The sequence below is a fragment of the Lissotriton helveticus genome, chromosome 7 (assembly GCF_964261635.1).
Source record: "Lissotriton helveticus chromosome 7, aLisHel1.1, whole genome shotgun sequence".
Lineage (NCBI taxonomy): Eukaryota > Metazoa > Chordata > Amphibia > Caudata > Salamandridae > Lissotriton > Lissotriton helveticus.
The window spans coordinates 1,581,246,157-1,581,259,035 of record NC_136068.1 but is presented as its reverse complement, the minus strand read 5'-3'; the positions used below and the strand labels follow the sequence as shown (position 1 = coordinate 1,581,259,035).

At 41.7% G+C, this 12,879-nt stretch overlaps 1 protein-coding gene across 23 annotated transcripts in view; it reads right to left on the bottom strand.

The window, feature by feature from the left end:
• Positions 1 to 12,879, bottom strand: part of FLT3LG (fms related receptor tyrosine kinase 3 ligand) — a 676,457-nt gene that overhangs the window by 155,167 nt on the left and 508,411 nt on the right. For 12 of the 23 annotated variants that reach the window (XM_078655107.1, XM_078655105.1, XM_078655120.1 and 9 more), the window contains one exon: positions 270 to 490. The exons of 1 other annotated variant lie outside the window; for it this stretch is intronic. In XM_078655107.1, the coding sequence (XP_078511233.1) occupies positions 270 to 490 (221 nt within the window). Of the gene's footprint in view, positions 1 to 219; positions 491 to 12,879 lie in introns of all 23 variants that reach the window. 10 more of the 23 variants (XM_078655115.1, XM_078655117.1, XM_078655122.1 and 7 more) reach the window with 2 other exon arrangements.

Here is a 12,879-nt window from a genome sequence, read left to right as displayed (position 1 = left end):
AAAAGGTGAGGAATCTGAAGGTAGATGTATCCCTCAGAAACACCAATACTAGATAAAACCTGTACCTTATAAGGTTAATGTTGAAACTACTGTATGGCTTCCATGCCAGCAGAATAATACTAAAGACACGTGTCGAAGAAGAAATTCCTGCAGAAACTATAGCTTTCCGCAGTGTCAATAAGCAGTGACCAAGAACCTAAGCTCCCAGGAAATACCCACCCAAACATGTGGTCTTCTAACAATTATATGAGAGTAGATTCTCATCTTACTGAATCCTGTTCATTCCATGATCGAAGCAAAAAACAGCCGATGATAAGCGTGAGGACCACAGCACAGCAGACAGGGGCAAGCAGCCACACACGTACTCTCTTGTTCTTTTTAGGATCAGTATTTGGATTCTCCTGAGGCAATGCACTTGGGAAGTGCGTCTGTGAGGTGACCGTATACTTGGAATAAGGCACAGTTTCTGTAGACGGTTCCATGACTGTAGCTGAGGGAAAGACGGAAAGACACAAAAGATACATTCTAATACTTTTGTCACCAGAAAGGCAAAAATATCATCCACATATTATACAGTGTTATGCAAGCACGGAGTACCAATATATAGTTAAACATGTATTTCCAAAAAGGAAATCATTCTGTTATACTCCCAGAAAATGAAAGCAATAATCATATAAAGATGTCACTTAAACCATAACAGTAAAGTTATCAGCATAGGTATCATCAATGGTCATGTTCTTAGTTTACAAACAATCTTAAGAATAAAACTTCTGGGGCACTTTGCGACATTCCATTGCAATTGAAATAAAAACGAATTTACTGGTAACAATATTTTTCTATTAAAGATGACTTCATTCAGTTAATAAACATTGAATAGTTCTGTTCCTGTTCAAAATCCTGTAACACTTGGAAAGTAGAGATAAAGGCTTCTCCAAATAAGGTAAAACACAATACCTAAACAGTGGTAATATCACCTTTATATTTGTGTTTGTTAAAAAGTATCTGTGAGGAAACAATTCCAAAATCCATGCTATGTTCAGAAATGGGACTATAATTGTAAAACCAGCCCATATGTTTTACAAATATTTGCAAATTAAGAGTTTTCTCTGGACGCATTTGAAACTGACTAGGATCGTGGAGTCAGATATATGGGACTTTCTATATCAGGACAGAGCTAAATGCAGGATCAGTTGCATGTATAAAATCCTTACTAGTAATCGAAAAGGGGATAGTAATAAATTAGCTTGTAAATGGAGTATGATACTGGGCGAAGAAGTTTCGGAAAAGGACATAGAGCTAAGTTTAAATATCGTGCGGAAGTCTGTTCATGCTACTAACCTACAAATGCAGCAATATCGTACTATTTGCAATCTGTATTATACACCAGAAAGAATAACTAAATGGGTTAATACCATCCAAACTAGCACACGCACGAAGTGTCCTAAATGTGATCTCCAGGCTGCAAGTTTGATACACATGCTTTTAGAATGCCCTAAATTGAAAGATTTTTGGCAACAACTGGCTGAAATCTGCTCTGAAAAGTTAGGAATTGAACTTATTATAAATACAAGGGATATTATGTTAGGACCTCGTATGTATAGTTACCAACAAAACCGGCTATTATTGATATTGTTTGTGATGGGTAGACTGGTCATCGCTAGAGCTTGGATTGATATACATCCTCCTAATATTAGGGATTGGTGGGCTCTGCTGAAGGAGACATATTCAATGGAACATATATTAGCAAAGTCTAGGGGCTTACAGGCCCAGAATAAACTTAACTCTGTTTGGGGACTCATTTCGGAATGTTTTTGATTTGATTTAGAATTATTGCGAAACATATGATCTTTCTCGTATTATTATAACTCTTATACTATTTGAATATGTTCTCTCTATAAATATTTCTGCTTATTATTATTGTATAAAACTTTTGAATAACTGAAATACTGTTTATATTATCTGCTGACTTGTTGAATAATAAAGATATATATAAAAAAAGAAATGGGACTATAATATACAATGAAGCATTGCTGTTAAAATACCTTTATCCTTTTCCCCTTTGAAAGGATAAAACATCAAATTGAAAAGTTTCTATAAGTATGCAGCTTCATATAGAGAAAAACCGTGCTGTCGTTTTAAGGCTGCCTTTAGACTTCTTCAGATCCAGCATGCTCCAATCTTCAGTTCATTTTTGCTTAAGAACCCGGGTTCTCACATCCTGTGTCTATTTCAATGGTTTTCCATGGGAAGATGGAGGACTATGTATTAATGTACTGTAGATATCCCTAAGAGAGAACTTGTGATACAGAAAGCAACTTGTTTTCTCTATTAAGGGATCTTCATTACCATTCATAAATACTGAATACAATAGCAAGGTTTATCCCTGAAAAAGGGTCAAATGCTGAAAGTCATTCCCTGGTCAAGATTGCTCTCTATCCGCAAAACAAATGGCCAATCCACCCTTAGCACTACAAGGTGACGGAGTTCTAATGTTGACATGAACGATCCAAAAGGAAAAATTATTGAGCAAATGCCAAAATTAATTCTTTAAGCATGGTAGAAAAAATGAATAGATCTATTTGAATCAAAGATAGGAACAGTTTACCGATATATGTTTCAAATGGATTTGGGTTTAAAACTGATTCTACCAAAGTACACCAAACACATAATAAGAGCCTTCTTGATTCCAAAAGTAAATAGATAAAAGACTTGAGATTGTAGGCCAGAGAGGCATAGCAATGATGCAACCCACAATGCTTCAAGTGCGCACCAGGTTGTGGTGATGAAAGGCTTGAGGCAACACCAAATTACAGCCACAGGGTTTCAGTAGGCCCCAGAGAAAACCTTAATCATCAGTGGTGGTGGAGTGGATCGCCGGCGTGGACAGATGACGACACAGGCCCAGTGCACCATTCCAACTCAGAATAGCAAATAACAAAGCCACAGAAGATAAAAAGAGGATTGTGGAATACGCAGAGCGAACTGGTGAGACTGCAGAACATGGCAGCACGGCCTGAACTGCTGGACAGATGGGAGTGTGTAGTGAAACCGCCGTTTGGTGGAGTTCAAGCAGATGTGAGCAGAGAAATTAAATGGTGCCTTAATAAAGTGTGCACTGCTTTTGCTTTAATGTAGAAGAATTACAGATGGGCTTCCTCTAGTCAATAATTCTGGCAGAACTCTCATATTATTTACAAGGATTCTACAGTGACGCAGCGTCCTAGAGCTGCACGCTGGTAGTAATCATCCGCGTGCAATCAATGATGCGCACACTTTTCCAACCCTATCAGCTGCGGCCAAAGTGGTGAATAGCGCAAAGGTTTTGTTTAAGACGTGCATCCAATCAGTGATGCGCACACTTGTCTGATTCGATCAGCTGTTTTGGTAACCGTTTCTCAAAGGCATTCTTAAGTAGTCAGCGTTGGTCTATTCTGTGACTCACACACTCACATGTGTGATTAAGTATTTAAAAACCGAATTGTGGCACAGTATTTTATTTTTATAAATGATCCAGGAAACAGATTGAGGATTGCATTTTAAAGGGTGTTTTACCACAAAGGAGCACATTTCTGGGAAGGTACACATTAACGGTGAAGGTGTACAATGATATGGACATTAACCCTAAAACATTTGGTAATTTTAATATCAACATGTTAGGGTATTTTGAGGATAAATTGGAGTTTCGAAGTATCATACTTACCAAAATATATGTTGCTATCAATGACAAGGATATTGTGGGATGGTTAGATTCGGGTAAACTTTTTGTAATGTTATGTCCAGGAACGGATTCTCCAACTGCTTTAAGATATATGTCAGTGAATCATATTGACATTGAACAATCAAGGGTGGAGAGACTGCAAAGTTCTCTTCAGTGTTTGATGATAAGATTGGACAGGTAAAAGGCTTCAGGTATTGTATAAAACTTTAAAACGGAGCTGTTCCTGTACTACACAAAGTGGGCATGGTATCTTTGGGAGTACAGTCACAGCTCAAACAGCATCTGGATATGCTGTGTGTAGAAGCTATTATCAATCCAACAAACAGTTCTGAATGGATTTTGGCTGCGTTACTAGCTTAAAATAAATGAGGATTTGCGTTTGTGTGCTGTTTGTGGTAACTTACTAAAAACATTGTGGTAGACTGCTATCCTCTACCTAGCATTCAGGAGTTATTGCCTGCTGTTAATGGATCAGAAAAGGGGGTGGTGATGAACAGAGTTTCTGAATTAAGCAGACCACTCTTACCCAGTCCAAAGATCAGGGCTTGATCCATCACCGTTATTTAGCTCACTGCCCCATCCCAGCTCAGAACCTGGCTATATGCAAATTAGTCTGTCCCTGGCCTAGTGCATCATGGGAACAGGGCAGACCAAACTACCAAGCCAATTCTTCACCAGAAAGGAGACAAGCTACCGGGGACCGGTTTCTGGCATTTCAGCCTCGTCGTTGTGAGCTAAAAAACGGTGATGGATCAAGCCCTGATCTTTGGACTGGGTAAGAGTGGTCTGCTTAATTCAGGCACTCTGTTCATCACCGCCCCCTTTTCTGAATCATTTTGTCCACCATAAGCGTGGAAGGGTATACTCAGATGTGAGTCCCTTGCTCATTGCACCATCAGGATTCAAGCAAGCCGGGCCGACGACGCCTGAAATGGCAGAAACCGGTCCCCGGAAGCTTGTTTCCTTCCCAGTATAAGAATTGGCTTGGTAGTTTGGTTTGCCCTGTTCCCATCATGCACTGGGACAGGAACAGACTAATTTGCATATAGCCAAGTTCTGAGCTGGGATGGTGCAGTGAGCTAAAAAACGGTGATGGATCAAGCCCTGATCTTTGGACTGGGTAAGAGTGGTCTGCTTAATTCAGGCACTCTGTTCATCACCACCCCCTTTTCTGAATGCTGTTAATGGAGCCAAATATGTTTAAGTAATTGATCTCAAATCAGCAACCATTGGGTGAGTTTGGATGAAAACTCAAGAGTTCTAACAGCTTTTGTTACTCCTTTTGGAGTGTTCAGGTTCTCGGGGTTACCATTTGGGCGTGTGTATCACAAACTAATTGACATACTATTTCAAGACCTGTGTGGGATGCAGGCATTTCAGGATGATTTCTTGATGTTTGCGAAAACATAGGAAGAACATGATAAACTCTTGGAGAGGGTCCTTCAAATAATTGAGGAAAGAGGTAGGACTGTGAGTAAGAAAAAGTTCAAGTTTTTAGTCAAATAAATTGATTACTCAGACCACATAATTAAGTGTGATGATAGTCTTCCCAAAACTGATTTGGTTAGTGCCATTACTAATGCTATCAGATGGTATGACAATGAAGCTCCTAGGTTGTTTTTAGGCCTTGGAGAATATTATGTGAGGTTTGTGCAGTGTTATGCAATTTTTGTGGAGCTGTTACGTAAACCTTTGAGGAAGGGTGAGCAGTTTGTTTGGTCTGACTACCATGATGAAGCGTTTGACAAAATCAAGACTGATTGCACAGGCAACAGCTCTCAAAACATTTGATTATATGGAGAAGTCTTACGTGACGGTTTGCTGATATTTCAAGTGAGTTGAGAATGGAATCTTGTTAAGACATGAATTGATTGCGCTGCCTTGCCTGTAGGCCTCAGACAGAAATTGACTGGTCTGAAGCACCATATGCATCCAGGTGTTTCGAATACCAAAAAAAAACTGCTTAAACAACATAATTGATGGCCGGGATGGAAGGTGCACTGATTTGTGCCATATATTTGTAAATTTGGATAAACCTTGGAAGGTTACTAGTGAAACAGCTAACCCTAAATAGGGACCTCATAAACCTTGGGGAAAGGTTTCAATAGACTTTTCAGGACCTTTCAGTGTTTTGGAGCAGAACAAAAGATTTTTGATTGTGTTGATTAATTACTTTTCTAAATTGGTTTATCATGCATTTGTGCGCAATCCCACTACCGATGAGGTGATTTTATTTCTGGATACCATTTTTTGTGGTGAGGGTTTTCCTAAAACTCTGCTTTCGGATAATGAGTACAATTTGTATCATCCAAAATTTTGCATTCCCTTGGGAAATGTGGAATCAAGTCGGTTAGAGGACCCCTATGTTGCCCTAAGCCAAATGGTCAAGTTGAGAGGGCAAATAAGTCTTTGAAGGAAGGAATCTAAGCTGCGTTGGCAATTAAACAAGATGTGTGTACATTTCTCCGGTAAAAGATGTGAAGTTATCATATGACCCCACACTCAGCAACAGGGGTTTGTTTAATCTTTTATTTAATGAGAGGGAGGGTTAGTAGTTCTTTTGTGAGCACCTTTCTAACAAGTCAGCATAAAAAGTGAGGAGTTCAGCATGGTGAATAAAGAAGTTAACGGGAACCCTAGTGATAAAGTGGTTTCCAGTAAAGAGTTAATGACAGAGTGCACAGAGTCAAACCAGAAAGGGTTAGCAAGGGTGATTGGGTGCACATTTTTAGACCACATATAGGTTTCAAAGGTGATTAAAAATTTGCTACACCCGTACAGGCAGTGAAGGTATCCGAAAGTGCTCTGTTACTACACAAAGGAGGGAATATGAGCTCCGTGGCAGTGCATAAACCAGGTCAGTAAGCAATGTCTAGGACGAATGGCATTAAAAGTTGCGATTTTAATGATGTTGTGGTACTAAGATGTTGTACAGATTCAGAGAAGCCAGCACCCAAATGGTTGGTTCATTCCAATTCAGGTTCATTGCACAATCTCCAGGAGAGTTAAAGATTTCTACTGGTAACTTCCAAACTGCAGAGTTAGCTCTGGTTCTTGTAATACATGCTCCGGGTTAAATGTCTGCAACAAACACAGTGCAGAAAGGTGTTGACAAAGATGTGTTGTCTGATTTTTCTTGTGAGCATCAGACATTACAGAAGTCAAATAGAGTTATCAAATTAAAGGGAACATTGAAATATTATGTTAGGTAGATGTTTAGTAACAGCAGTGTAATGTAAGCTAAGTGTGCCTATACATGTTCTTAAATTTTTAATAACCGTTGTGTAGTAAGCAAATACTTGTTAAAGCGTTTTTAAAAAGGGCATGTTGTGTGGTTCAGTATTTTAGCATGTAATAGCATGCCATAGGTCATGTCATCGCATTCTCTTCCTGGAATGCTAGGTATTGTTTAAGCATTAACGTGTTGGGAGCCGAGAGCCAGTGGTCGTGTCAATAAGCTCTTCTCGAGTGGGCTGTTAATTATGGAATAAATGTCCTTTCTTACAAGGATAAAGAAACTGCAGCACATACTGAGACATTACAATGGACCATTTACACTATTGGAAAACATGCCATATTAAAAGAAGAATTTGGTAGATTCATCGAAACAAACAAGGCAACGCTGCACCCTAGGGCCGCAGGTGGAAAGAAACTGCTTTGCTGAACGAAAAGCCGCGTGTAGCAGGAGCGATGTTAAGATAGATTCGATTTTCTATCCACTATGCACACTGTCTATCTAGAACTTCACCCCTGAGACCTCTATAGGCAAGTAACACATCTGAAATAAATAAGTAGCACTATTATGATAATGTCTACATGTTTCCAAACCATGTTGAAATCTCAGTCGATCCATTAGGATTTACCTTGAATGTACTTGTAGGTATTATCTTATGTCTGACCACCTCTTACAATTTAAGTCATGGGGGTACTGAATACAGGAAAACCCTGAACCTGCAGTGAAGCGTCGTATAAGTAGTAGCCTATAGAGGTGAACCCACTGCAGATTATCCAGTCTGTATAAATCGCCAATGTCTTGAGGTCCAGCTAATGGGACCCCAATGCCTATGGTGAGTGTAACGGTACACTTCAACTTTATAAATTATATACAATTCTGCAGTTCATCGGATACAGCTAAAAACCACCTCAGAATAAAAAAGGAAAAAAAGAAAATCAATGGTTGCATGTTGTCACATTTCTCTTAATCTATTTGTTATAAAATCTTTGATTAGAAAGAAAGACCTTTCATATGGTAAAAAACACAGGGACCTTATCCACCCTGATAACACATTTAAAATAGAATGGGCAGGCAAACTTGCCTGTTCCACCGATCATCAATGACCAACAAATCAAAGTTCTGTTATTATACAGAAAAGCAAAAGAAAAAAAACAAGTTACGTACCTCTGGTAAAGCTCTTGTTTTTCACGTCAGTTAGGTAAGGCTCTGCCAAATACACACAGACTCCTAAATTTCATTTCACATTCATAAAGTTAATGTAATAGTCTTGATTTTTTCAATGACATATTTATTCTTGTTCTGATGAAGACCCAGCTTTAAGTTAGTTGAGGGTTCGAAACTTCAACCCATCAACATGTTGACTGATAAATAGTGTAGTATCCAATAAGCACTCTAACTCTAACCTTTTGTGTGGAAATTATCTCACTGCTCAGTTAACATTGCTGGTTATTATCCATTGTACTTACCACCATTGCACCTATATTCTCTATTGAAATTCATCACTAACTGCACCATTTTATGGGGCACCTATTGTATATGCATTTGTTTAAATGATAAGATTTGACAGCAATTAAATACACTATTCAATCTTTTACAGATGAGTAATACGTATTTATATTTCTCGCTTTAGAATTTTAGGCCTTAAACTTCTCTCAAGGTATCCATTGTTTTCTGTATGTAATGAACTCAGGTTTCCAGAGATAACGTGTGGCCCCATAGTTTCATAAGACTACTACTCCCTGGAGAGCAAACTCGTGTCACAACATTGCAAGAAGGAACTACACTCTGTTCACCATTCTGGACTGATCTGAATTGATCAGATCAGCGGAGGTCCATGTCTTCGTCCCGATAAGAATGTCTTTAGGTCACGCATGCGAATGCAGCGCATGCGCTACTTTGCTTGCGAGACTCTATTGTTACCGCTTTCCTTCCCAAAGGGAGACAGGAGGTGGCACGCGTGGACAGATGTGCACTCAGTTCGTGTGCACATCTCCTGACCCATGTAGGGCAGGCGTCACACAGCGCGCGCATCGCACGTCTTTCATTGCCCCCCCCCACTTCGGCTCCACGGAGACAGCTTGTTTACAAAGTCCAGATGATCCGGGGATTCATGAGCTGTGAAAGTTCGTCTCTTAAACGCTTATTCTGTTTCCCAGTTGCACAAACAGTGTTATTATTTATGACTTTAATTCACAGGAAAAACAGGCGAAGGAATGTGTTAATTCAGGGGCGGAGTGAGAGGTCTGCGGGGGCGCCTGTCACTTACCAGGGACAGCACAGAGGGACACTTTCAGGCTTTTCTTAAATTAAATGTGTTTTAATTTTCTCTTAGATCAGACCAACTGTAAAAAAAAAAAAGCTTTAATGTTTTATTTGAATTTACCCAAATCAGAAATTTCAAACGGTTGTCTCTTTTAACAGCCTCCGTGTCATTCTTGGAACGTTCTGTATTTATTACATTAAAGTTGCGATTGCTCAGGTGCAGACTCTCAGAAATATAATTTACGAGCTTCCTCCTATGAGCTATCACGTCACACTTTCCAAATGAACATGCGCGTTGTGTTTTATCGGCGTGGTTGTATAGCTGCAAATTTTACTACATGCATTTCGCAGCGCTATGTTACATTCGAACTGTGTCCTTTGATGTTTAATTGTTAAAGAGAAATGGATTTGCTGCCCGGCACTTTAAATTCGAAGGTGTTATTTCTAAATCCGTTTTTGCAGCGGACATGTGTTGACTCCGAATCAAACATTATATGTAATTTGAAAAACATTTATTCCTTTGGTCTTTTAGTATTTCCCCCAGCCCCTTCGGAGCACACTATACAGAGCCCAAGCCAGGGCGCGGACAGGCTCCTGCCTGGGAAAGGGCTGGCATGCCAGGCGTCAGAGGGGCCCTCTGTGACTCTGTCGCCGAGGCCCTGAAATGGGGCTGGCCGGGCCTTGCCAAGCTCCACAGCGGTGCTTTCAGTCTGCAAGAGGGCGATGCAAGTTAAACGCTTGATGCTGACATCTTCAGTGAGCTTAACTGGTGAATTTGCACCTCAAAAATGGCAACTCAACTTTTCTTCATCCAAAGATCCTGTAAATTGAGGCTCATAATACTGGAAAATAGAAACCTCTGCTATTTAAATCACGAATGTCCTCCCTGCGAGTGGCCCGGTGTTTGAGACATTAATAACTGTATCCATAAATTCCAATATCAAGGTGTTTTCACTTTATTGGATGCCAGAACTAACACGTTACGAGTTTTGCCACGAAATGTACCAGAATGTTGGTGACAGTTTCTGCAACAAAATGTTAAGAGGATGAAACATTTATCGCAGCAGCGAATATGTAACGGGTGCGAAAAGAAATAGGAAAGTCATAATTTCAGCATGTTCGAGAACAGGATTTAGTAATTTCCACCCGTAATAAGTGCCTAAGAAACGGCGAAAGTGCGGTACGAAGCGCTATATGAAAAGCCGGTGTCTTTAGGCGCTCCACCCTGGCAGGGCTTTCCTTGCAGGTCAAAGGGCGTGCGGATTTCTGATGCTTCGAAGCGCATGCCTGGCTCTCAGAGAGCTCTGCCTCTCACACCCTATATTATCCCAGCAAACAAACATTTCTCCTTACAGATTATAATCTGTTTATTTTACACTTGGCCTTCTCTGGCCCCCCGCCCTCCCCCGTCTAACTTGCTCCTTTACCACGCTCTGCAAAATGTTAACTTTAATTCCGCGCGCCCAGGATCGCAGCCCTTCATTTGAAATTTCTACCCTTCGAAAAACGTGGCTACGCTTAATGCGGCCCCCAGGGAAAGTAAGGTCGACAGACCAGTCTTTCCCTGGGGTACTCGCGCGAGACAGGGACAGGCTGTGAGGTAAAGTAAAGTCCACATTTGTAAAGCGCACAATCACCCGTTAGGGTCTCTAGGCGCTGGGGGGCCGTCGGGAAGATTAAGCGAGCTATTGCCCAGAGTCACATGGTGCTGGGCTAACCTGCCGCCGGAGCCGAGGATCGAACCGTGGTCCCCAGATTCCAGCGTCAGTCGCCCTGGCCGCGGCGCCACACCTCTCCCAGGTAGGTAGGCTAGGGGTGGGGTTTAGAGGGTGGGGTTAGGGGAAGTTTACTTAAGGGGCAGGGGAGGAAGTTTTTCCTCTTCCTGTCCCCAGTGCCTCAGGGTATAGGTTAGGAAGTTTGACTGCCCGCCCACCCTACAATTTTTTTAGGTGTGGGGGAAGACTGTTTGTTTTTCTGGTATTGTTCAGCCTGCCAGTTTAGGATTGTTTGACAGGGGGGGCGTGTTTGCAGGTCTTGGGAGGGGTGGGGAGTCCATGACGGGCAGAATCACCCTTCCGGGGAGGGGGTTACAGGTGCAGGATGGGGGTGTGGCAGACGGCAGTGCGTTGGCTGGAGATGCTGGAGGAGTTTGAAAGAGAACGGTGGAAGTGAATGGTATAAGTGAAGAGGTCGTGGTGTGCATTGGGAGTGAGTAATTGGAGTACAAGAGCGGATGTTGGTTGGAAGACATGATGTTGAGGGATTGGTAACTGTTTATGGGTGTTATGTTGAATTTGGTTGTCATACCCTGTCCTAATAAATGGCCTTTTACGCTAAAACCAACAGCGTGGAGTGGCTATTGCGCGAATAAGAATAAACATCTCTCCGAGACAGGGGCGTAACACAGGCCCCCGCAGCCCACGCGGTGCGGTGGGGCCCTAGCTCCAAGGGGCCCCCTCGGCACTGCACTCTGGCTGGAGAGCTCCTGATTGAGCCCAGAGGGGGCCCCCTAAGTACCGTGCAGGGAGGCCCCCTCACTTTTCGTTACGCCAGTGCTCCAAGAGCATTGTGAATTGGATCAGAAACGGCTGAACCGGTGGGAGCCGTGGTGGGAGAGGGGCCTGTAGGGAGGTGGGAGCACAGATCAGGGAAAGTGTCGAGGGGTGGGGGGTGTGTGTTTGTGGTGGCGCCAGGACTTTGCAAAGCACGAATGAATTGCTAACCCATCCGTGAAGTTGGAACCCCTACAATGAACACCTGCTATTCGTTTAAATACTTATTTTCAAATTTGGTTTTTCTGTCAGAAATGGTGTGCATAAAAACATGTTGGTGCTGCTGAAAAGTAACACAGGTGTGGGGTGGTAGGTGACTGCTAGTAACAGGGCCAATGGAATCATGTGGTTTTGCGACTGCTTGCTTTTGTGCATCATTACAGATTGGCCACATCTGCCATTTAATACATTATTTCTTTTAGAATCTGAAGTTTAAAAAAAATGTTTCCAGCTCAAACGGAGCAAAAGTTACTACAAACGCAGCCACAGGTTTTACCGCAGTGGGAGGCCCTTTGCAAAGGTTGACGAGTCATCTTTACGTTGCTTATTGCTGTAGTCAGGTGTTAAGCTGGTAATCGTAAGGTTAACCTTTGTCCGGATTGTGTTATTATGGGTAAAATAGGTGTAAAATTACAACACAATGAAGTAACAGTGTGACTAAATGGGCTGGTTTTAACCGCACAATTAGCCCTTTGCTGTAACATAATGTATTCAAATCTGTCGCATAATTTGGTCGCCCCTTCTTCACAATTCCAGTGGCCGTGGTTACAGGTAGCAGAACACAGCGACACTACTAACACATGTGTTGTCATTACATATAGGTACAATTTAAAGGTGTTTGAGAGCACATTATGTCCAGAAACACAGGCAGACACCATCAACAAAGCAACATTCAGCCATACCTTTTGTTGTTGAATGTTAAATATTCTTTCCATTTAGTGGTGACACCCTCGCCCCATGGAGGTTCCAGCGCCAACATGTGTCCTCATGTAATGCAACTGGTGCTATGTAAAGCGCTCTGATGCCCGATTTAGGTCAAGTTCGCGCTATATAAAACTCTGTAAAAAAAAACATGGAAATGAAGTCATTTGCCCAGAACCACACTGTTGGCG